Source organism: Macaca fascicularis, chromosome 1, assembly GCF_037993035.2.
Source record: "Macaca fascicularis isolate 582-1 chromosome 1, T2T-MFA8v1.1".
Taxonomy (NCBI): domain Eukaryota; kingdom Metazoa; phylum Chordata; class Mammalia; order Primates; family Cercopithecidae; genus Macaca; species Macaca fascicularis.
Window position 1 is genome coordinate 32,888,702 of NC_088375.1, and position 26,442 is coordinate 32,915,143.

At 41.5% G+C, this 26,442-nt stretch overlaps 1 protein-coding gene across 6 annotated transcripts in view; it reads right to left on the reverse strand.

Moving 5' to 3' along the window:
- TNR (tenascin R) overlaps positions 1-26,442 on the reverse strand; it is a 428,883-nt gene that overhangs the window by 12,948 nt on the left and 389,493 nt on the right. For 5 of the 6 annotated variants that reach the window (XM_045393008.3, XM_045393002.3, XM_005540057.5 and 2 more), the window contains 5 exons: positions 23,477-23,620; positions 22,662-22,792; positions 21,553-21,685; positions 4,419-4,570; positions 2,587-2,683 (listed from right to left, as the gene is read on the reverse strand). In XM_045393008.3, the coding sequence (XP_045248943.2) occupies positions 2,587-2,683; positions 4,419-4,570; positions 21,553-21,685; positions 22,662-22,792; positions 23,477-23,620 (657 nt within the window). Of the gene's footprint in view, positions 1-2,586; positions 2,684-4,418; positions 4,571-20,982; positions 21,405-21,552; positions 21,686-22,661; positions 22,793-23,476; positions 23,621-26,442 lie in introns of those variants that run through there. The other variant, XM_045393005.3, reaches the window with a different exon arrangement.

Genomic DNA, 26,442 nt, shown 5'->3' on the forward strand with positions numbered 1-26,442 from the left:
TGTCACTTAATACTATTAATATAGTTTTCTTTTAATTGCATTTATTTTTGAGGCTTTTTTATTTATGACACATGATAACTAGCTTTCTATTTTTGGCAATGCTATAACATTTCTTTTAAAAATATATTTAATTAAAGAGTAATCTATAGAAATTTTAAGTGCATGATAGTTTATGTATTTCAGAAAATATGACACAAATTGTGAAAGTGGTATACAGCTGCTCAGCTTTGGGAAACGTGAGTCCTGTCCTGTCTGCTTATGGATGTATTGATTCATGGGTATTACACTTGTCTCCTAAGTTGCTTGCTGATGCTTTGAAGGTAAGAATATTTTTCAATTTGTTTGACTTTTATGTCAATGTTTTTGTGTGGCATTTACCTTATGTTTTTATTGTCTGTATCAGCAAACACAAATCTGTGGATTTAAAATGCATTCAATTAATTCTGATCATTGATTGATTTATTGATTATCTACATTTTAGGTACCTACTGTCTCCCAGGCACTGTCATAGGTATATAGGCAATAGAGTTAGAAGATAAATAAGAGGTGGTCCCAGCCCTCAATGAAGCGCACATAGCAGAGACAGATGGGAAGTAAAATGGACACTATGATCTGTGCCAGACAAGAAGGAGTGGCCACTTCTCCCACAGGCAATGGGGAAGAAAACTGGTGAGGACTGGCTCTCTGGAGGAGAAGGTGCTTAGCTGTGTCTCTGAATATACACAGATGGCACTCACCACACAAGGCATGTGGGGAAAGGAGGACTGTTGGCTAGGAGTGCTCCTGGCAGAGGAAGCATCGGTAGTTGTGCATATGTGGAGTTTGGTGTTGGAGAGGAGTGAGGGGAAGAGCAGGTGAGGTACTTAGGGTGTAGAGGAGGCTTCAGAGGCAGGTGAGAGAGGGCCTGTACTTTGGCTAAGGCATTGGGCCTTCTCCTGGTGGTAATGTGGAGTCATTGAAAAGTTTTACAAAGGGGATTAGCCGTCACTCATATTTGGGGTGTGAGGAAGATCATTCTAGTGGTCATGAACCCACCTTTGCAAAGATCATGACAGTGAGAGAAGTCTAGCTTGGCTGACTCCATCTTGGTTCTGGCCTCACTGGCTGGCTGCCCTCCTCACTCATTTCTGGGCATAGGCCAAGCTAACCATGGGAGGAATTCAGTTTATGGTTTAATTTTAAAGCAAGGATGATAATAGTCCCTCCCTAAAACTGCTCCCCTCCTTTTTCAGGGACTGAAACTACCTTTGTAAGACTAATGAAAGGCCAAGAGATTAGGATTATGGGAGGGACCTGAGTTCTGCTAAACTGTAGGCATAGTTTCTATAATCCCTTACTGCTCAGGGTCATGTGGCCAGAGATTTGTGACTTTTCCAGTTGCTCCTATAGATAACAGCACTATTGCAGATTGGTCTTTTGAGATGTTTTTCAGACTTTTGCATTCAGGCAACCAAGTGACCCCACCTGGACCAATGACACACGACTCAACTGGGCCTGCCTCCCCCAACTAAATGCAGACTCAGTGCACGAGGAACATTTTCCACAATCCTATGATTTCATCCTCAACCAGTTGGCAGTACCCATTCCCTAAACCCCTGCCCACCAAATTATCCATAAAAACCCTAGCTTCTGAGTTTTTGGAGAGATTGATTTGTGTAATAACTCCAGTCCTTCCACTTGGTGGCCTTGTGTTAATTAAACTCTTTCTTTACTGCAATAATGCTGTCTCAGAGAATTGGTTTATCTGTGCAAAAGGCAAGAAGAACCTTTTGGGTGATTATAGCCATGTGGACAATGGGGTGGTCCTAGAAGCAGAGAGGCCGTTAAGAAGCTTGTTATCTAGGCATCCAGGAGAAGATGGTGAGAGGAGATGGTGGCAGGGAAGACAGAGAGGAGACCACAAATATGGAACTTGACAATTAATCTTTTCCTCTACCTCCCTTTTTCCATCACTATGAAAATCTAACTAAGAGGGGGACACAGGTCACAATAAATGGACCACCTTCCAGAACTTGGCACCACCACCATCTGCCTGGCTTAGATGAGTGTTTACCATCTCACGCCAGTTTGGTTCTTGATCTATATTTCCTGCCAGTGTCAGACCTCTAGGAAATTGTCAGTCACCTCTAATGCCACTTTCATTTTTTTCCCTTTTCCTTCCCAGGTCAGGTAATAACATTCCCCAAGGAACTAAGCAGAGTGGCTGGCCTCATTTCTCCCCTGACCTGCAGGCTGGCTGGCTGGTTGCCTTGCTTCTGGGAAATGGCCAGGCAGCCTGTTGCTCCCTGTGCCCCTTCCCCACCAGGCAGCTCATTCCCTTTGTAGTAGCCTCATGTCAAAACTCATCAGAACAAGAGACTATTAATGAGGATGGGAAGAGACAGAGAAAAGAGGAAAACACCACAGTAAGATAAAAACAGATCAATAGTGAAGCTAAACAGAGCAAGAGGTTCTGAAAGCAATTCAGGAGCTGTCAGTTTCTCAACAAACACAGGGTTTCTGATAATCTCAGATGGACACAAAAAGGAGAGAGATGGACAAAAAGCCAGAGAAGCACATCAAGGGAAAGCAATAAGGAGGCTTTACCCAGCCAGAACTCATCCTCCAGGTTCCCGAAGCCAACACGGTAATCAGCCCATTTCCGGAAAAAATCAGTTTGGCCATTCTGCCGCCTCTGAAATACCTATGAAGGAAAGAAAAAAAAAAAAAAAAGAAAAACCCAAGGAGATGCTAGGGAAAATAAACTGTGATAAGTAAAATTGATATAACTGGGTTTTAAATTGATATAACTGGGTTTTATATCTGCAATGACAAAGATGTCCAAAGAAGGAACATTTCAGAGCAGAGCTCAGTATTTACACAGCAATTTTTGTAGGAGATGCTCAGAACACTTCTCTTGAAGTGTAGAGGCCCCTGATGAATAGGCTCCAGTGTGATGTTGACACTAATTTGCACCCCTGCAATGTAGAAAGGACTCAGGATACATATCAAGCCCTAAATATCAGGGGAAATAGGCTTGGCTCTCAAATGAATCTTTTGCACTACAGAGTGCAGTAGAAAGCATTTCTCACCAAAAGAATAGGACCTACTTCAAATCAGCTAGTAACTGTCATCGTCCTATTGCAGGCAAAGCAATACTGCATATCATTCACTTTCTGAGCTGTTTAAGTGCTTATTTTATTTAACCTCCAATATATCAACCTTGGCTTCAATTTCCAATTATGCTTTAAGAAGGAGGTGCAAATACGTCAGAAACATAAAAGAAAATGTCTCCCAAGAGTAGCTGTTATGAGCACATCACCATTCAAAACCTACCCGTTTTGCACCAAGAAACATCCAGCACTGTTAGCAGAGTGAGAGAGGGAATCCGAAGAAGGGTGGAGGGGCTGGTTTTCCATCCTAAAGCGATTTGGCTAATATTGGGCTGCTTTAGGGCCAGGCAGTGGGAACTCCCGGCTGCCCCGACAGGCTTGCATTAAGGAGGCTGCCCTTATTTTCCCTCACTCTGTATTGCCCTATCAGGCATGGGAGGAGGGTGGTGACAGGAAACAGTGTCTCTCTTTTCCTGACCACTGGTGCTCCCTGAAGGTTGTGATGGCTCTGGGGAAGAACCAGGGAGACCCCGGGAAGAATGGGGGGAAGGGGAGTCAGCTATCCATGTTTGGGCCCTCATCTGCTTTCCCATACGCAATCCTCAATTGGAGGCTTCTGATCATCTCTCTGTGGCAGTAATCACCTCCTCATACAGAAATACTTTTCTTCCACTCCCTTTTTGTTTGTTTTTGTTTTGTTTTTTGAGTCTTACTCACTCTGTCACCCAGGCTACAATACAGTGGCATGGTCTCGTCTCACTACAACCTCCACCCCCCGGGTTCAAGTGATTCCCCTGCCTCAGCCTCCCGAGTAGCTGGGACTACAGGCATGCGCCACTGTGCCCGGCTAAATTTTTATATTTTTAGTAGAGATACAGGGTTTTGCCATGTTGGCCAGGCTGGTCTTGAACTCCTGGCCTCAAGTCATCCACCCTCCTTGGCTTCCCAAAGTGCTGGGATTACAGGAATGAGCCACTCTGCCTGGTACCTCCACTACTTTATTATAGATGCATTTCTCAGCAGGCAAGAACCCTGGGCCCAACAGAGCTGCTACTGCCTTTACCCAGCACCCTCCTGCTTAACTGTCCTTTCTTCCTCCTCCTTCTGTAAGGACAGATATAGTTATTCCTTTCCCTGCCTGGCCAGACATATGATTGAACTGCTGAACGAGGGCCTTGAGGGCAATGAGGAGCCCCAAGATGGACATGTGGGGCGTGATAAAAGGATGGCCAGAAGGATGGTGAAGTTGGCTTGGCAGGTGCTGAACTAGGTAGACTAGAACACTGAGGATACTTCCGTGCAAGGAGAGCAGCCGCCTGTACTTACAATCCAGCCGCCCCCGTCGGTGGTCATATCACAGTACACTTGTAACTTCTGGCTCAGCTCCCCATTGAGGAAGATGGGATAAACCCCACTCAAAGTGTCTCCATTCATCAAATGCTGGGCACAGTCTTGAGGATGAGGGAACACTCGGCCCCCTGCAAGGAAAATAGACAATGTCCAGAAAAGATTCTTTCTCTCACTTTGCATAAGAGCTCCTTGGATCATAGAAGGTCTTAGCAGGCCTCCTGGTACATCATCAATAGCTGCAAGAAATCCTCAGTGGAGCTCAAGGTGTGAATGTGGGGACTTGGTACCCTCTTGAATTTCCCTTCCTCAACTGTTGTTAGACTTATCAGACAACATACAATTTCATGGGATCTGAGGACTAAAGGGCTGAGTTTATGGTCTAGCTCCACCAGTTACCTATTTATTTGACTTTAAGTAAATCAATTGGGCATCAGTTTTCTTATCAGTAAAATGAGGATAATAAAAATCTCCCCCTTGAAGGGCAAAGATGTGTTAATGCAGCTAGTGATTGGTTACTCAGGCAATGATTACAGATGCATGGGCCAAAATAAATCACTGCAGGCTCCACCTTTCAAAAGGATGAGAGGCATCTGAGCAAAGCTTTTTATCATCTTTACAGTAGCCATTAAGGAATGCCCAAACAAGCTCGGCATTAGCAAGAAGATGAATTATCTATTCCTTGTACAAAACCATCTCCTGACTGGACTAAACAATCAAGTGGCCATGCTTTACAGTTCAGTTTAAGTTTAAGGAGAGGGCAGGGGAAGTAAATTGCAGCTCATCTCTCAGAGAGAACAGCCCAATTTGTAGAACAATATCTAATTAGCTGAAAGAGGAGTTTAAATCCTGTGTCTTGAAGAGCTTAGCTTCAGGGCAAATTTTAATGCTGACCAGGAAAGCGAAGCAGCAGAAAGCCCACCGGAGGAGCTTTTCTGGACTGCAGGAGCTGCTAGAGCAAGCTAAAGGCAGAGCTTGCTGTGTGGGAAAGGGTGGTTTGGGTGCTCTGTAAATAGAATGATCTTCTGGGTTAACGAAGAGCATGCTGCGATTGATCTAGTTCTGCATCCTTGATGTTGCAGTCAAGAAGAGAGGCTGGGGAGGGACAGCACGTGTCAGTTACTGCAGTGTCCCCTAGTGGCAGAACCGGTGCACTACAGGTGTGACATAGGGCCCGCTGATGAGTCAGAGTAAGTGACAGCACAACGCCACCCACGGATGGCAACATAGCAACCTCACTGAAAGCCCTGATCATCTCAGACCCCATTATAGATCACCAGTGAAGCCTCCTATGTCAGGAAGAGGTGGTTGGAGTCGGTTTATGGAAGGCCCCCCGGAGATGTGTTAACTGACCCCCCGCACCAGGACTGCCCTTCAACTTGCTGCCACCGCCCTCCCCACCCCGCCCCTGTCGAGGGCGCACCCACCTAACATAGTTTAGAACAAAGGCATTGCCTACTGCAGGCATGGTTGTACCAGGGAATGACAATATATTTCTATAGAACCTGTCCTTTACCAGGTGTTTTTATTTCCATTTAATTCTTGCAAGAAACTTGAGAGGAACGCAGATTGGTATAGATATACTTATTTTACAGAGAAGGAAACTGCACTTAGAGAGATTACATGACTCAGATTGCTGGAACTCACATTTTCAGATGGGTTAAGTGCTCTTTGCACCCTACTAAAGCAGGAAATATAGTGTATGATAGAATTTACTGAAGATAGAAATCTATGCATACAGCAAAGGATTAATTAATACCTGCATTTATCTTACAAGCAAAAAGACCCCAAAGATTAAAGATCTCAAAAATTTCTATGTTCAGATCAAATATCCATACCCTCTCAAACTGATTTCTTTAATAGCTGCAGAAAAGCTAACTGTCATCTGCAGCGTGTCCTAGAACTCTTCACAGTTCCTGATCCCACCTACCCCTAGAGGCTACAGTTACATTTCAGGAGACAGGTGTGAGCTGTCTCTGTCCCCTCTCCCTGCTGCTTTATGAGCACTGCCATTGTCTCCTGGCTTCCTGGTCATTCTTGACCTGGCCTCTGGAGCATCCAGCCTGTGTGCCTTTCTTTCTCCTCTTTCCTCACTGAGTTTCTCGTTTTAGAAGATCAGCAATGAATGCCCTTGGTCTTTAGCTTACTCCTAAGGTATGCACTAATAGCCCTTTTTCCTGAAGAAAGGTTTCTTCATTCAATAAACTCAGCTTCTTGAAGGAGCCAGAACCCCAAATTTCTTTCCAATATCAATGTATCCCCAACAAAACATCTCCCCACAAATCTCAAAATGACAGTCTCATACAAATACACATATAAATCCAAACCTCAGAATGGGGAAAGAAATGATCTCATGCAGGCTGCTTCATATTGATGATGTAGGTTGATTTAATATTTATATTAGAGATACTTTTTAAAGGCTCAAACATATTAGTTGCTTTAAAGCTAGACTTACAGACAAATACAGTAAACTGAGATGACTTGGAGAAGGGGAGTTTTGAATACCTGAATGGCTATCATAAAAGAGTGATTCATTTTTTAAAGTTAGAAAAAAAGAATAAAATAATCTGAAGAAAAAAGTGTTTTCTAAGGGGTGCCAAAACACTGGATGGGATAAAATCCCAGATTACACCCTGGGAGAGGAAGGACCACGCTTTCTTCCTTCCAGGCCGGCAGTGATCTTGTTGGTTGGGAGGGAGGCTCCCCAGATGTGCATGAGGCAATGAAGCATGGTTGCTGGGTGCGCTTGCCTTCCCTTTGACAAATTGCAAGGCCATTTGGTTGTTTATAGATTCTGTTTGCTGTGATTTAGTCTGTGGCATTAATGTAAAGACAAGAAGCATTTTGCTCACACAGACTATCAAGAGCAGCAACCTGGGATTTTTGCATCTTCGGAACTTGGAGAAGACACCACATTTACAGCAAAACCATTCCTTTTCAACCCACTCTGGCCTGCAACTCTAATCCTTGTCCAAAATATTATTCCTTTTTTGCAGACAAGAGAAGGCAGAGGCTCACTAATAGTTCTCAGACTGGAACCTTATTAAAATTGAGATTCCTGGTTTCCATAGCAGATTCACTGAATCAGAATATCAGGGGGTGGCACAGGGAATCAGTGTTTTGCTGAAGCTTCTCAGACAAGTCTGAAGACCAGCTGGATTTGAACCCACTCTTTGTCTGGCACACTTTCCTCTTCTCTAGAGGCCAAGAGGTGGAAATGGCAAACTGAGCAAAGCCTCGGAGGAACCCCATGGTCTGTGTTCTCTGCCCAGATCTCTGTGGCTGGGTGGATAAATACTATAGATTGAATCTCTGTCTCTCCCCCACTCACCCCCTTTCCTCCTCTTTCCCTTTCCCAGTAGGTATGTCTTGAGTGGGCTGGTTCCAAGAATTAGATTGAGTGTGGCAGGAAGGAGAGGGGATAAGAGATTGTATTTAGCCTTGAGTCTAAGCTTTGTGTTCTAGTTTTTATTGTTTTGTTCTGCTTTGGGGGTTATTGGACTTTGGCTTAGCTGGTAATAAAGAACACACTGGTTCCTGCTCTGCTGTATTCAGTGTGAATGTACTGGGGCTTCATACATTTTAGGAGACTGTCAGGGCAAATTTCAGGCATTCCTAGCTCTCTGGATGTCATACCATTTAATATTATCAGAAACTCGCCTCTAACCCCAACATACATCAGCTCAGTAATTTTTCCCAAAGCAAAAATCTTAAGACCAAGAGCAAAACTGGAAGGTTTTTCTTCCTTGTGGTGCAATAATTGGAGCCTAGACTGACGAAGAAACTTTTAATTTTTATTTTTTATTTTTTTAGCACAGGCTGTGGTGATTACTAAGTTAAGAGAAAAGCCACAAGGAGTGCTTGGTACACTGAAACATGGTTAAGTATTTCTAGATGTAATTGTGAGATCAACAGGACCATGGTGTTCACCGGAAGAATGGCTCAGAAATTGGCTTGTTCTGGGCAGTGGAGGCTGAATGCTGAGTGGAGTGGAGCAAGCTACATGACAGGCAGTGCAGTCGGGGGACCACCGCTGCTGGGACAGCCTTCCTGTGTCCTGGCCCTGCCCCTTACTTGTTTTGGATTCTTGGGTGTTCCTTTAAAATGATCAGCTTTAATGGCCCTGGCAAGTGTCTGTCCACTTTTCTGACCTCAGCATCAGGTCTGAAGCCACGATGTCAGCATTTGTCTCTGAAAACAGCCTCAGCAAGTTTCTCTGTAAGCGCAGAACACAGTGTTGCTCCATAGAAGTGCAGGCAGCCACCTCTGGCTATCAGCACTTAGATTTGTTTTTCCCAGAAGCTTGTTTGTGGTTGACTCTCCCTTGTTAGAATCAATGGCCCACATCTGCAGAGTAGCTGACTAGACTGTCAGGGGCAGCCTGAGTCTGCCGACAGGGCAAGGTTACCTGCTCAGCCCACATGGGGTGAGCCACTTGGCCTCCTCACAGCGTCTCCCAGTATATTTACCTGTTTGCACTCTTACCAATTCAACAAATATATAACAGAGTGTCTGTTGGGGTTCTAAATCCTGGGCTAAAAGATGGGAATGTGAAGAAGGAAAAGACACAGTCACAACCTTTCAGGCTGCTCATGCTGTGATGGGAGAAACAAATATAACCTCGAGCTCTAAATGCTCTGGGAAAGAGATACACATTGCGGGCTGCCAAAACTTGGATGTGGGTGTGCAATGATGCCTGGCTGGCAAGGATGGGGTGAGCAATGGGGGCCTGGGATAGGACAGGGGGTGACAACTGCTAATCAGAAAGTGACCTTAGGAACTGACCTAGATGCTGGCCACAAATTGGTGGAGAAGGGTGTTCCAGGCCTGTGCAAAAGTGTGGCCCCTTTGGGAAGTTGAAGGTTTAGCAGGAGACAGAGCAAGAATCGGGTGGGATGGAAGAGAGAGAGCCCTGGGGAGGTAAGCAGGGATGGGATCATATCATTCATGGAGGCAATTGGAGGAAGAGTCTTTTGGTGGACTTTAAGCTCAACTTGTTAGAAAGAACATTCTCACTGCAGTGTGGAGAATGAATTAGATGGGGGTGAGCCTGGAGGCAGGACCCCATTCAGGATATAGTAGTGGGAACCCAGGAGGAGAGTGACAATAGCCTTTAAAGAAGTAATAGAGTGAGTGGAGAATTAACTGAACAAGGCAGCTTTGATGTATTCACCCTAAACAGAGCTCTGGAAGAAGGTCCTCAGGTTCTGCAGACCACCTGCCTTCTGCCCAAGGGCAAGTGCAACAGACATCCAAATCTTCCCTTCACAAGTCAGCTAAAAGCATCCTAGTACTAGAGGAATGTTCTGACATCACTTGTCTTGTTATTCCGTGGATCCACTTATATCAGAAGATCCAATTTCATGGCAGATTAGGTTGGTCACAGACTGGCAGTTGCCAGCCTGGCCCCTCTCTGTGGCTCTTGATTCAACATGGCAAGGGAGGGCTGGGTCCTGATGACACTTCCTACTGATTTCCCTGATGCCATTCTGGTCACACCTGCATTCATTCTCTGCACTTTAGCCAGAGTGACCTTTTTATAATGTGAATGTGATCTGATTTCATCTTATGTCTTACTTGCCAAAAACCCTTCTTTATTGCAATTAGAATAAAATCCATAATCCCTACCATGGCCTACAAAGCTCTGTACACTCCATCTCTGTCCTGCGCTCCTTCCCGCTTTCACTCTTCTTCAGCCTCATTGGCTTTCTTTTAACAGATAGAAAAGACCAAACTTACTCCTCCCTCAGGGTATAGTGATTACTCCTCCCTAGGCCTGGAATGCTCTTCTTTGTGGATTCACTCTGATTATTCAAGTCTTGCCTCACATGTCTCAGTTAAAGAGACGCCTGTCCTGACCACCGTAGTTGAGACCAGGGTCTGGGATCGGTGGAGGAAGTGGCAAGTGATAATCGGGAAAGACTTCCTACTACAGGTGCTGTCCTAGAAGTCAGTTCTTTACACTGTCCCTATTCCATTACTCTGTTTATTTATTTACTCAGTTTTTGGTCAATTCCCATTGCCTCATCCCCTTGAATGTAAGTTCCATGAGAGTCTAATCATCTGGCTCTTACCTTATTCATCACTGAGCACTTAGAACAGTGTCTAACCTAAAGTAGGTGCTCAGTCAGTGTTTGTTAAATGTATGATGCCATGTGAGCACTATATCCTATCCCTCCCCTATGGTTACGAAAAGGAAAATTAAAATTAGATTTTCTGAAAACATTTGGGACAACACAGTTTAAAATAGGCCAGAGCAGCTTCTGTATATAGTAATATGTAAGGTTCTGCTGTAACATTCATGATGTCACCTTCGACCCGTGGTGTTACTGGAAGGCAGGCCTCAAGTGCCAGATGTCCAGGTTTTTGGCGTTTTTGAACAAAGAATTGGGCAAGACACACAAAGTAACACAGGAATGAAACACAGGAATGAAGCAAAGAAGGCAGGGATTTATTAAAGCAAGAAAGCACTCCACAAGGTGAGAGTGCACCTGGGCAAGCAGCTCAAGGACTTGGTTACAAAATTTCCTGGGTGTTAAGTACTCCTTTTGAGATCTCTATCAGCTACTCCTTATCTGAATGAAGGTTTTGGCCTGTGGCTAATTAAAGGCTGGGGTGAATTAAATGCAGATGAAGGGATGACTGGTGCTTAGGGTGGCCAATCCAGGACACTTTCCCTTTCCATCTGAGATGTGGTGGATGGGGGAGGGTTGTAGGGAGAGCAGGCTTTGAACCTTTGTTACTAGGCGTGGGGAGATGGGTTTTTTTCTTTTGGTTTAACTTTAGGAAGTTGACGTTAATTGACCTTAGGGTGCCTGCCTTCAGACTCAGGTGTTTTCCTTTTGATCCAGCTTTGAGAAGTCAGCATGAATTGGTCTTACATTCCCTGCCTCTAGACCCTATTCTCCTGCCTCAATAGTAGGTTGTATTATTGCTTGGCAAGATTCACTGCCTCCCTGTAGGGGATCACATGTCCCTGTCCTATTGAATAGTACAAACAATTCTATGGAAATCAATTCAGTCACTTAGATGACGTGGACTAATTTCTTGAAAATCACCACATCCCCAAAGTTGTGGAAGATAAAATGAAAAGATAACCTGAATAGTATGAAACTATTTTTCAAAATAGAATTTGTGGGTAAAATTTCTAGAAAAAGAATTTCCAGGCCTAGGTAGCTTCACTGTGAATTCTACCAAGAATTTAAAGAATAAATATCATCAATTTTATACACTCTTTTCCAGGAAATAGAACAAGAGGGAACATTGCACAACTCATTCCTCGCAGCAGCATTAGTCTGATAAAAACAAACAAACAAAAGAAACAAAACAAACAAACAAAACAAACAAACAAGACCAGCCTGGCCAACATGGTGAAACCCTGTCTCTACTAAAAATACAAAAAATTAGCTGGGCATAGTGACAGGTGCCTGTGATCCCAGCTATTCGGGAGGCTGAGGCAGGAGAATCTCTTGAACCCTGGAGATGGAGGTTGCAGTGAGCCAAGATCGTGCCACTGCACTCCAGCCCCAGTGACAGAGTGAGACTCTGTCAAAAAACAAAAAACAAACAAAAAAACACAAAAAACAAACAAACAAAACAAAACAAAACAAAACCCCACAAAACCAAACAACACCAAATAAAGGGAGAGGAAGGCTTGGAAGAAAGTTTTGAAAAAGTCTGTTTTGTTTGTCTTTCATATTGCCATGGAGTAATCACTGCCTACCCTTCACATGTCTGTGGCCTTTTTCTAATACCTGCACTACCAGGCAGAGGAGCTGATAACCCCAAAGGAACATGAGCTCACAGATCAGAATATCCATTCACTGAAGAGTAAGACTACTGTGAAAGAAAGACCACAACCATTATGAGATTGATCATCTGGTACAGAATTATTAGAACAGAATTTAAATTAAGCACAATAACTTTATTTAAGGAGGTAAGTAAGTAAATTAACAATATGAAACAGGATTTTTAAAAAATCGAATAAATAAAAATTAATATATTAACAGTTTAAAGTAAGAATACAGCAGATAGGGTGAACAAGGGATTTAAATAAGCTAAAAAATAAGCAAGTGAATTGGAAGTTCTGATTAAGGAACTCTTTGAGAACATAAAAAGTAAGAATAAAGAGAAAGAAAACGTTAAAAAAGCTAAGGCATTTAGAGGATAGACTATGTATTTCAACATCTAGCTAACAGAAGTCCTAAAAAGAAAAATAAAAAAGGAGAAAGTGCTTAAATAAATAATGAAGATAAATGTCTTAGAATTAAAGATGAAACAGATCAGATTTAAAAAGTGTATAGACTGTGAAACTGGAGATAAAAAGATAAATGAACTTCAAGACATATAATGAAGTGTAAGAGTTGCAAAAAGAAAGAAACACTGTTTTTAAAGCTTCTACAAAGAAAAAGTAGACCATCTACAGAAGAACAAGAAGCAGATTAACATTCGACTTCTCAATGGCAACACTACATTTGAGAAGACAATGGAAAAAATTTTTAAATATGATGGGAGCAAATATTTTTAGGTAGTATTTTATATCTGATCAAATTACAATTTAAATGTATGAAAAAAATACAAAAGTTCCTCGGGCATATGAAATTGGGGAAGGTTTGCCTTACAAAATCCATTATTGAAAATTTAGAGAACACAAATAAGAGTGACAAGTTCTAGAGACGTGAAAAGTAAGAATGATTAACTACTTGGAAAAACTTTATTTATATTGTCTTAAATAAAAGGCTATAATTAACAGAGAGAAAAGAGAAAGCCTATCCATTAGAATCCAGAGCCAAAACCTAGACAGGGCTTGTCTGTGGGGAGGTGAAGCAGGTAGGGAGGAAAGAGTCCAGAGGGATTTGAGAGGGTGCTCAAGTACTTGGATTGTTACACAAAGATGCCATGTTGACACATTTAAGAAAGGAGGAGGGATAAACAAACATAACTATGGATCTGAAATCTAAAGTCTCGTTCTTTGAAAATATTAATAAAATAAATATATCACTGGGAAGACTGATTGAGAAGTAAAGACACAGAATATGAAAAAAATGAAAAAGGAAAACTAGCTACAGATGCGGTAGAGATTAAAAAAAAAACAATGAAAAGTCTTTTGAAGAATTTTATGCTACTAAATTCTGGAACTCAGATGAAATGAATACATTTCCAAAAATTTATAAAGGGTCAAAACTGGTAAAAGAAGAAAGAAAGAGCATGGATGGATAATTAATTTTAAAAACTTAGACGTGGTAGTCAAATGTTTCCCATTCCAAAAACAAAGAAACAGAAAGACACAAACAAAACAACAATAACGTGCCCAGGTGGTTTTAGTGATGAGTTCTGTCCTGAACAAGTTATTCCACAAAAGAAAAAAAGAAAAAAAAATAAAAAAGAAAAAAGAGTGAAAGATGAAGCTGTCTAGCTCTTTTTTGGTTTCTTTTTAAAGTGAGATTAGTGAACATGGATTTCAAAACCCAGTAAAGAGGTATACACAAGAAAAAAAATACATAGGCCAGTTTCACTTATGACTGTAGATGTGAAAAGTCTAAACGGATAGTAGCTAACCATATATAACAGTGCATTAACAAATCATATTCAGGTGAGATTTCTCTAAGGATTGTAATTAATATATCAAGAAAGAATCTATTAATATAACTCACTTCATTAGTATACTAACCGATAAAGTCATATAATAAATTAAACAGGTATTATAAAAACCATTTGATAAAGTTTAACAACAAAGCTTATTACAAAAACTCTTGACTTAGAAGAAAATTCTATACCTTGATAAATGTTTTAAAACTCAAATCTAAACAAACACTCTTTGTGTTTATTTAAGGTTAGCCAATTATATATTTTCTTTATTTTAGAAAAAATTAAATAGGTTTTTTTGTTTGTTTGTTTTATTTTTTGTTGTTTTGTTTTGTTTTATTTTATTTTATTTTATTTTATTTTATTTTATTTTGAGACAGGGTCTTGCTTTGTTGCTCAGGCTGGAGTGCAGTGATGCCATCTTGGCTCACAACAGCCTCCGCCTCCCAGGGTCAAGCGATTCTCTTGTCTCAGCCTCCTGAGTACCTGGAATTACAGGTGTGTACCACCACGCCCAGCTAACTTATGTATCTTTAGTAGAGACAGGTTTCATCATGTTGCCCAGGCTATTCTCGATCACCTGACCTCAAGTGATCTGTCTGCTTCCAAAGTGCTGGGATTATAGGTGTGAGTCACTGCGCCTGGCCTAAATAGGCTTTTTTTTTTTTTTTTAAATTTAATTTTAATTTTTATCAAAAGGAAGTTTAAAAAGGAAGATTTAGCAAAGATTATGCAATATGATAATGCTTTAGTTACATTCCTTTTGAGAATGCAACTAAAGTCAAAGTACCTAATATTGCTGTCACTATTTAACGTAGTTCAGGAGGTCCTAGGTAATGTGATAAGAAAAGAAAAATAAGAGTTATGTAGAATCAATAAGATAGAATCAATAAGAGAATTCAGCAGGATTGCTAGATACTGGATTGATATAAAAAAGTAATGGTATTTTTCTACATTGGTAATAACCAACTAGAAAATATATATTTTTAAATTAGATAAAAATTATCGGCCAGGCGCGGTGGCTCACGCTTGTAATCCCAGCACTTTGGGAGGCCGAGGTGGGCAGATCACGAGGTCAGGAGATCGAGACCACAGTGAAACCCCGTCTCTACTAAAAATACAAAAAATTAGCCGGGCGTGGTGGCGGGCGCCTGTAGTTCCAGCTACTTAGGAGGCTGAGGCAGGAGAGTGGCCTGAACCCAGGAGGCGGAGCTTGCAGTGAGCCGAGATGGCGCCACTGCACTCCAGCCTGGGCTACAGAGGGAGACTCTGTCTCAAAAAAAAAAAAAAAAAACAAAAAAAACAAAAATTATCAGCAATAAAAAATAAAACATTCAGAAATTAGCCAAGAACACATAGAATGTTTGTTATGAATATAAAGGAAAAACTTACAACGCTATTAAAAATAAGGATGATTTGAACAAATGAAAATGCATTATAGGCCTTGAGAAGGGATGACTGTAGTATTACAAAGATGTCAGTTCTCCCCAAATTAATTTATAAATTCATTGTAATTTCAATCGAAATTCAAGTTAAAAATTTTGAGGGGGAGACTTGATAAACTTGATAAACTAAACTTGTTAAACTATGATGCCTTTGGAAAAATAAAGGTCACCAATTAGGTAAGTCAACCTCGAAAAAGAAAACTAAGGAAACTTATTTTACCATATATTAATATATTTAGCTATAGTTATAAAAACACAGTGTGGTATTTGCAAAAGAATGGAAAAATAGACCTGAGAATAGAACAGGGAGTTCAGAGGTCAAAGAGAGATCCATGTACATATGGGAACTTAATATACAGTGAACCGCAAACCAATACAGAACAGATGGATTATTCAATAAATGATGTTATGAGAACTGGTTCACTGTAGAAAGAAAAATGAAACTGTATCCTCAACTAATACCAGTATAAAATAGACTAAATATAAAGAAATAAATCTAGAAAGTTAATAGCAGAACATATTGAAGAAAACCTTTTGGCTTACATGCAGAGAAAGACTTCTTAAGAAAGGTTTTAAAAGCTCAAATAGTAATAGCTAATATTTAGTACAGGAACCTGGAAGAAAATTGACAAACTATATGCAGGCAATTTAGAAGAAAACAACACTCAAACGACTAATAAACATATGAAGAGATGTTTAAACTCAAACTAATTATTAAAGACATTCAACTAAAAAATGAGATATCAATTATCTCTATGAGATTATCAAAAATGACAAAGCCGGGCCACGTCAAGGCATTTGGAATGATACATGTCATTAGGAAATAGGAGCTTTTGTGCACTGTTGGAGGGGGTGTAGACTAGTACAGCCATGTGGGAGAGCAGTACATATTTAAACTATGTAAACACATCCCCTGTGACCCAGTAATTCCTCTTCTGGGCATATATTCCAGAAGGCATTGCCTTAGTGATATATAAGTGGACATGTACAAAGTATTTACTGCAGCACCATTTGTGGTGGTGGAAGGTTGGAGACAATCTGATGTCCATTTTCAGGAGAATGGAGAGGTAAAATAAGATGGGTGCCCACCATGCAGTATTTTGCAACAGTTGGAAGCAAAAGACTATATAGATGCATGACAACACGGATGGGTCTGAAAAACAGTGCTGAGCGAAAACTATGAGAATAGGGAATGAATTATGTAACCCAATACTGTTAAAACATATTTAAAATATTTATACTCAAAGTAATTTTACAGTAACATATTTTTCAAAAATACAACAAAAGGACACAAATTTAATGTATCAGAATGCTTGCTATGGAAGGTGGAAGAAGAGGGTAAAAGGAAATAAATGAGTAATTACAAACTGGGACCTTGTTGGAGATTGACATGGGTGCTATGTGATAAACTGTGCAGTGTGATTAATTGAAACCTCTGATCTGACACCTATCCTTCTATTAATTTTGGACATGCATGGAAATGGTTTGTTCAAATGGGATAATTAGTGCCCTACTTCCTTCTCCACAGCCAGGTCCCAAAGAAAGAAGGTAGACTTCTCCTTTTAGGGGTTTGTTTGTCTTAATAAAGCAAGAACTCAAGCTGTTTCTAAACAGTGGAGCAGAGAGAAGCCCCATCACTTCTCCACTTTGGTGAAAAGGATTTGTGGCATATCTGAGGATAGACAGCTATGGATAGTGATCATGAGGCTTTCCTTTCTAACTAGAATGTCTATCTGATAAGTCTGTGAGTTTCCATGATCTGCCATCTATTGTTTCAGAGTGTGTGTTTGCCAATCTTCATTAATTTTCACAACCTGAAAAGCTGAAGCCTGTGTTAGACCCCAAAGTTTTCTTAAAAAGCTCGACAGAACAGCTCAGCCTGGATGTGGGAGGGCAGGAATTGGAGCAAAGGTAATAAAAGAAAACGTTTTATTACCCATCTCTGGGTACCTCTGCAAATGATTGTCTTCACTTAACCTCAAGGTCAAGACAACCTATTTTATAGTGCTCACTGTCTCTTAGGGCAAGCTTTAGCGAGAACTTTGTTTGCTTTTTATAGTATTAAAAGAGACAATGACACTGCCTCTCAGACAATCATTTCACCAAGTCCTGGCTGCTCTGTGGGGAATATTTGTTTCCTCATTTATATTCATATCTCTAAAAGACAAGTAGACCTTGGATGAAATTTCAGGCGACAGTAAATTATAAATAATGTATCCATGTTTTCTTCTCTTCCATACTACTTGTATTTAATTCCCTCCAGAGTCTTGTGCAAACACCAGAGACAAGAGGACAGGAAGCCATTAACATGATGGAAAGAATGAAATGGACTTATGTTATGTGGCAGAAACACAACAAGGGAAGACATCTTGATCAAAGGAGGTTTTTGAGGGTTTGTGAGTGCCAGTTCTTTTCTTTTCTTCTCTTTTTTGGTTTTATTATTATTTTTTGACATCTTAACTCTTTTCCAGGCCATCAGGTAGGCATCTTGCTTACAATGAACCTCTTATGGTCCACTCAGGACAAGGTGAGGGTTTATCAGTGGATAGAGGCAGCTTTGGGGCCAAACTTTAAGCTCTGTTGTTTCATCAGAGAAGGCATAGATAACACTCAGAATGATGAGCTGAGATCAACCCATCCTAAGAGTAGGATACTGCTAAGTGGCAAACTCAGGTACTGTTAATGAAGTTGGAAAGGATGCTAACTGATAAAAAGAAATTAGCCTCTAAATCCATTAGTCCTGGCTTGCGATCACCTGGGAGGCTTCTAGTGTTTCTCAGACTTCTTGCTCAGCAAGAGTAGTTCATACCTGTGGGGTCCTGACTGGCAGCACTCCAGTCTTGCATGTAAGTGAAGATACACTGCTCTTCAATTTTGCTTTTCCTTATTGGCAATGTCCCCATTCCCACCCCACCAAGTTTGGAAGCTGATACCCTTGTATTCTCTTCCTCCTTAATAAAATTTGGCCTTGGGCAGGAGTAGAAAACTTTGGGATAGAGAGGTGGCACAGGCAATGAGAGCCCATTAATATTAACATGCAAATGACTCTGTAGCCTAGTGGAATTTATTCAGGGAAATTTGCATTGAGGTGGCTGACAGAGCCTGAAGTTAGAGGGAATTTGGGCATCGTACTCTTGAAGGCTACACCTCTTTGCCTGCGCTATCCCTACAAGGGGTATTAAAAATTGCCTTAGGCTTTGTTTTATCAGAGACCCCTCTTCTCTGCTCGGCAGCTGAGATTTGACTATTCAATTTAACCACTATCTATTAGGTCTGGAATGTGCCAGGCTTCGTGCAAGGTACTTTCACATGCATTATTTCTGCCCAAGAATCTTTCATTCTGAAATCAGTCATTTCGGTGGGTTCCGATAAATCTCCAAGACAAAGCCAGCAGAATTTGGTATGCCTCAGCGACTTACATTTAAATTTGAGCTTTCCAGTAAAACTGCAAAAGCTTCCAAACACAGACATATCTTTGCCATGTAACACAGAAGTAATAATATAAACTACATGGAGCTGCTCAGTCAGTAGCTACACTCACTGCATAGGAAATTGGGCTTTTTTGTTTTCCCCTTTCTGAGTTGGTATTGGTCATGCCCCAAGAGCCTGGTGTCAACTGGAGTCTTGTAAAAACAAATAAACAACCTAAATACATCCTGCTGGTCCCCTGAACTGTCCACCAAACAAAGTCATTATTCTGCCTCCTCTCCCGACTTCCATGTGTGTTGTTAATCTTCTGCTTATTTGATCCTACTGAGGCCCCAGCTGGATTTGGGATCCCAGATCCAAAAAATTGCACATCCCTCGGCGCAGCTGCATCTAAGAGAGGGCAGTGAGGGGCACAGAAGCTGGTTTACTTTTACAGCCCAGGTGGGTCTGGAGCGAGGCACAGCTGTAAAATGCCACAGAGACTTCAGGCACATTGTCACACTGCTCACAACTGCTAGCTGTGGCATCACCAGGGTGGGAATTAAAAGCCCATACTACACTGAGCAAACATTGAAACTCATGCATTTTGGGGATAAAATGATTAATTTAGACCTAATAAATATGCAAATTGGGAGCTCAGTTTAAGTGTCTGTCATCTGTGTCCTTTTTATAGAAAAGAAATTCTTAATTCAATGGAAAGCTCCAACCCGTGGGTCTTTAAGTGGTAGCGTGGAAAAGAGGACCATGGAGGCCTCTTTAATTAACCTGAGAATGTGCAGGGAAGGGCTTAACAAGAAGAGGGTAACACCTTAGTTCTGAGATCAGACATCTTTGAAAGAGCATGGAGGGGGAGCATAATTGACTCCAGCCCCATAAAAGAGATCAAGCGTCTTCTAAATTCCACTTGGTAAAGATACATCTTGGATTCATGTCTTGTTTGTGTGCCCAAGGTTTATTATTATTTTTTTAATTAAAACATTTGTTTTTCTGATTAATGTTCTCATTGAAGATACTTTGTGATATATTGAAAGGTGTAAAAAAAAGAAGGAAGAAAATGACTCGTTCACAATCTCAGCACTCTATAGAACCACTGAGGACATTTTGTCATGTCTGATCAGTGTCTTGCTTTGTCATTTAGAACAAGTGCAGTGGGGGAGACACCTGGTGGGGCTGGGGGACTTTCTCTCACCTTTCTGGGGATGGAGGAAGAGGCTCTGGGGCATGGACAGGAATCCAGTCATTCTGGTGCTCTGACATGGCAGGCAGAATGCGGCTGAGTATATGGGACATGCTCAGGTTTGCCTCACATGTATGCACACCCATACCCCCATAATGTGGGGCAGGAAGAGAATTCAAAGTCGGGGCTTGGCAGCCTTACATCATGGACTGTAGAGAGGCACAGTGGGAGGTGATAGAGAGAAACATTAATAGCACAGACCCCAGAGCTGAAACATCTGGGGTCAAATTCCAGCTCCCCTACTTAAGAGCTATGGGATCTTGGGTGAGTTACTTCACCTCTCTGGGGCCCAGTTTCTTCATTTGTGAAAAATAGAGATGGTAGTACACACCACATAGGCTGTTGTGAGGATTACATTAGATAATACATGTAATGCAGTTAAACAGTACTTGGCAAGTAACTCTCAAAAGTCAGGTATTAGGTTATTTCCTGTTATAGACATTAGGACTTTTTTTTTTTTTTTAATCCTTTAGTGGCGTTTTTCAAGTATCTTCTGCTGACTTAAGGAGGGAATGCAGCCAGAACAGCTGCATTTAGAAGTAGAAGACCTGGGTTCAAGTTCTGACTCAGCTACTTACTAGCCATGTAAGTCTTTGGCTTCCATGAACCTCAGTTTAATCATCTGTAGAATGGGGATCATAGGCCTTCCTGACCACTTGTTATATAAGAACTGAGTGAGACCATAGGAATGTAAAAGTGCTTTGTGTATGGAGAAGAGCTGCAGGTTTAATGTTGAGGGTTTACTACTGCTGCTTTTACTAAGTGAATCTCTGATTACATGTAGCAGAGGAAGGAGGAAGAGAAAGATAAACTTTGCTGGAAAAACACTTGCAGAAAATCTGAACTAGGAGGAACCTGATGTTTTTTATTTTTATTTATTTATTTATTTTTGAGATGGAGTCTCACTTTTTCACCCAGGCTGGAGTACAGTGGCATGATCGTGGCTCACTGCAACCTCTGCCTCCTGGGTTCAAGTGATTCTCTTGCCTCAGCCTCCAGAATAGCTGGGATTACAGGCGCACAGCACCATGCCCAACTAATTTTTGTATTTTCAGTAGAGACGGGGTTTTATCATGTTGGCCAGGCTGGTCTCAAACTCCTGACCTCAGGTAATTCGGCTGCCTAGGCTCCCGAAGTGCTGGGATTACAGGTGTGAGTCACCGCGTCCAGCCAGAACCTGATGTCTTTACTTGGTGCATTTAATTGGTCTGGGTGGACCAGGGAGTTGTGCTGCTGGTTCCTGTGGTGACCTTGTTAGTGAGAGGTTTCCTGGTAGGGGATTGGAAAGGGGGAAAGAAGGAGGAGGTAATTGAGCTTTTTGATAAACTGCTCCCAGGGCAAGTCTCAGCAGAGGCTGCTGAGGAGCCAAACATCAGGAAGTGGAGAAGAAGGCATCAAAGTGGCCATGCTCCCTCACCTGTGGTGAAGGCGGTGGAGGTGATGCTGCTCCACGCAGTATCTTGTGCTGCCTGCAGGAGCACCGTGTAGTCTGTGTTCTCCAACAGGCCCTCCAGTCGAATCCAGGTGTCTTCTGCATCCACAATCAGCTCCTGTATGATGAGCCAAAGGAAGGGTGGTGGAAGGGAGCAACTGGCTTGCAATTTGGGAAAGTAGGGAAGGGAAGTTCAAATCCTATGGGCAGCTAGGTTAGTACTGCAATGGCCATTATCATCCTCTCCATCCCACAATAAGGATTACTGCACCAATAAGCAGAGAGGAGAGCTCCCATGTGAGATTTAGGCCAGCTCCTATCTCAGGAATGCACACTGGGATAAATTTAGATACTTGCATTATTGAATCTAGAAGTTTTCAGATTGCACTGGACTTGCTTGAGAGCAGAGAAAGAGCTGAGGAAGCAGGATCCAAGTCCTCCTTATTTCTATCAAGCAGACTAACTCTGCTGAAATGTATTCTGTGTTTTTGGTTTCTGCATATGATTTCCCTTTAAAAAGAGGTTGCTTCACTAACAAAAACTTGAAAATCAGTGTTCTGGATGAACTCTTTCAACTGATGAAATAAAACAAAAATTTGTTTTGTCTTTACTGTAGGCTACACAGATACCATCTTTATAATGTTTATCAAGAGGCATAAAAGCCATTGAATTTGGTATCCAGCTCATGTTTGCTCAGTCCTGTTGTTGAAAAATTATTCCAATATCTTGTACTTGGGAGTTTCCAGTGTGTTTTGTGTCATTGTATTGGAAGCACCAGCACAACCCAGTGAAGTTGCACGGGTAGAGACCCTCATTAGCTAGAGAAGAAAGCAAGCCTTGAAGAGGTTTAGTCCTTTGCCTCAACTTACGTAGAGAGTAATAGTAGAGCTAGGACTATCATCCAAATCTTCTGGCTTGCAGACTAGGGCTGTCTCATCAATAGCAGGCTGGGTATCCTTGATGGGAAGCTGATGAGTTCCCTGTGGGTTGCTTCCTTCCCCCTCCCTGCAACGTCCCGTGGTCACTCCACTAGTCAGTTTCCACATGACCTCACTTGGGAGAAATGGTCTTTTCCCTTTCCAGCAAAATCTCACCTTGCGGCTTCCATCGGTGGATTTGTAGGTCAAGACATAATTTTCAATCTCTGCCCTGGGAGGCTGCCAGGAGATCAGGGCACTTTGTCTGGTGACTTCACTGGCTGTCAGGTTTGCTGGAGGGTCCAGGACTACAAAGAGGAGAAAGTGCCAGGGCATGCCTGCCTCTCCAGCTCCTCCCCCTGCTTGATTTCAGGCATGGGTATCTGTTTGCCCACCTCTTTGGTCTTAGGATTGCTCAGATGCTGACCCCTGCTCTGGCTTAGACAGGAGCATAAAGGGTGCTCCTGGGTCAGACGATAATCATTCAGTGCTACGATCATTCTTGCAGCTACTTCCCCTTCCCTCACAGGGCCTCTAGGCTTGGGTATGACATCTTCCACACTGACCCTCTATGCCTGAGATCCTCACCCTGATACAATCTCATGTCTGCTCGTTCACTCGTGAACTTGTGTTTTCACATGTTACCTTGTCTACTTTCTCCTATTCATCACTCTACTCAGCAGCTCTTTCCTAGATATCTAGTCTTTTAATATCCATCAGACTTTTCTGGGGCAGATGCATTCCGAGTACAGACTTCTCTTGACCTGGTTCTTCTGCTGTCACCCAGGGCGAGAGCAGAAAAAGACATGTGTCTGCTGGCCAAAAATTGCAGCTCAGTTTCACTGAATTTGGGCTGTAGTCAGCCCAAATAAGAACAGCTCATAGCTGCCTTGTCCAAAGCCTACAGGTGATAATCTAGTCCACCACAAGGAAACTGGTCATTTCCACAAAAGTCCCCAGGGATTCGGGTATGTAGATGACCATGTACTCACGAGTAGAGAAGTTGGTGCTGATGGTGCCACTGGTGAGAGGCCCATTGGTGGCATACATGGTGGCAGTATAGTGGGTGCTAGGAAGCAGGTCAACAAGCCGAAATTCCTCACTGACTCCGTCAACCAGGATGGTCTCTCCAGCAACTGAACTCAGATGAATATGAATAAGGGTTGAATAAGGGTACTCAGTTTAGGAAAGACCTACCAAATCCAAAGGCATTTCACATGGATTTACTACTAGAGAATTTTGGGAAAAAAAGTCTTTCATAGGTTATCTGGCTTAGTATCTTACTCCATGCAATGATTCTCCTCTCATCTCTTACATCTTAATTGGAAAAAAAGTGTTCTTTATGTGCCGGTCAAATTGTCCTCTCTATAACTTCTATTCGGGTCTCTGGAGTTATAAAGGATAAATCTAGTCTTTTGTCTACATGACCCCTTCCTCTCCACCATCCTTCCTAATCAAGTTCTCTCTCCATTAGACTGAGAAAATTCAGCCCCCACTTCCCATCACATTTATGTGACAATTTTAAAATCTTCACAGTTCTGTCTACTTTTCTCTGAACAAGTAACAGTTTATCAATGTCCCTGCTAAAGTCCAAAACTCAGAGAACCTAGAACAATAATTGAGAGGTACTGACCAATGAAATAAACAGGATCAGTCTGTACTTGTACCACTTAAATTAATTAGTTAGGTTTTGGGAATGCCATGTGATATTGTTGTCACATGCCAAGATTATTGCTAATAAAAGACTTTCTTTGTAACCAGTCCCCCTACTTCCCAATCCAATTTTGTTAGTTGATTTTTTATACCCACAGGCAGAGCTTTGCATTTATTTCTATTGCATTTTGCTTTGTTGGTTGAGTTTTGGGCCACTGTTTCAGTTTATTAAAATATTTTTGAACTTGGATTCTATTGATCACAATTTTGTTTTATACACAAATTTGGTAAGCATGTCTTTTCTGAATTCATTCAAGCTGTTGATAAAAGTGTTCATTAGTTCAGGGCCAACTTCTCTTTTGTGCAATTAGAATACTTGGAAATTATTTAGTATTTAACAGTTTGCTAGGCACATTTTCAGACTAGGTAGGGCTTTGAGATTTCAAGTTTCTTGTGGTCTAAAGGCATACAAACAAGTTAAAATTCAAACGAATGCTTAAGCTTTGGAAGAGCATATATAAGGATATCATCTTTTTAATGTCCCCCTTTGCACATCATGCCATTGATCAATGCTCCAGCCATACCAAATTACAGCAGTTCTTCAGACTTCTCACACTCTCACATCTCTGCAAATGCCCACAGTCTGCTCTTATTTCTTGAAATTCCCTTTCTTCTCCTTTTCTTCTTTCACTTTATCTGAGACTTTTCTTCTTTCTTTCCCTCCACAGCTTGACACCAATCATAGTAGCCCACTGGACATGGCCCATGGTGTTCTGTGCATGTCTATAGCATACACTGCTCACATCAAGTTGTAACTATTTACTTCTCTGCAACATCATTAGAAGTGAGTTCCACAAAGATGAGAGCTCAATGTTTGTTTCTGAATCCTTATAGCCTTGTAGAGTGTATGGCGCATGGGAGGGCATCAAGAGTATTTGTGGAATGAATGGAAGTTCATTGCTATGTTGGAGTTGTGTGTTTTGTGTCTGTGAGCAGATATGTCTGACTGCCTTCAGGGAAGCTTTGACAGAAGAGATAGGGTTGAAACCAAGACTTGAGGGATGGGTTTTCTAGGCGGACAAGTGGGGGAGTTTCCTGGTGAAAGAAATAGCATGTGCAAATGCGTGGAGGCTTGAGAAAGCATGGTGATCGTTTGAAAATGCGGGATCATGTTATGCAAGGAGGGGTGACAGGAATTGAGATGATTGTGCATGCTCACAGAGGGGTTAGGACATATCCAGAGTAATGATATCCCTTCTTCATGGAGGGTCATTCATTCAACTACAGTCCCAACTAACTCCAAATATGACCTTTCATGTATTTTTCCATGTTAACTAAGGACTGAGTGATAAGTGGAGTTTTCTAATGCCTTGATGAAATACAAATGTACTACCAGATTTGTCAATGAAAACAAAGACATAAAGTGGTTTTGATAAAACTTATTCTCGGTGAACCTGTGCTGGTATATGGTAATCACTAATTCCTTTTCCCAGTTGTTTAATTGTCTGTTTTAGTTTTTACCTTCCTAAGATTTGACAATAAGTTTACTTCTTTGCAGCATACAGAATTAGCTTTCTCTGCCATTTTTGAAAACCAAGACATCTACCTGCCTTCTGTCTTCTGATATCTTTGTTCTCTGGATTCCTGAATATAACCCAAAACAATTCTGTGATCACATGTTTGATGTAGGCAGGGAAAGAACTTCCCTAAGCCTAGAGACTTGAAGGACTCAACACTATTTTGCTTTGGGCTTCTCTGCTCTGTTCAGCTTCAATTGGTGTAAGGTGAACAAGCATGATGCAGAAGACAGTGAAATTCAAGATTTTGTCTTAGTTAAACCTGTTGGGCTGGATGTGAATAGAGAAGATAAAAACAACAGAAGAGTTTAGCTGTCCGGAATCTTTTGTCACCCGTTATCCTGTACTATCTGTTCCAAACTTGGTCCTATGTCTTCAGTATTTTTCTTGCTCTGCAAATATTTAGAAAAGCCTGCTTTCTTGTTTGTAGCATTTTGGGAGCAAGTCTTAGCTCTGCTCTGAGTTTTGTCCTCCTAGTGCTATTGTTCTGATTTTGTACTTGCCCTTGGTTACGTGCCTTTCTTGTACCTTTCAGATTCAGCTTTCTCAGTTTCTAGATTTGATACAGTTTGCAGAGTTTGGGAATATCTTTTTTTTTCTCTTTCTTTTTCTTTTTCTTTTTTTTTTTGAGATGGAGTCTCGCTATGACTCCAGGCTAGAGTGCAATGGCACAATCTTGGCTCACTGTAACCTCCACTTCCTGGCTTCAAGTGATTCTCTTGCCTCAG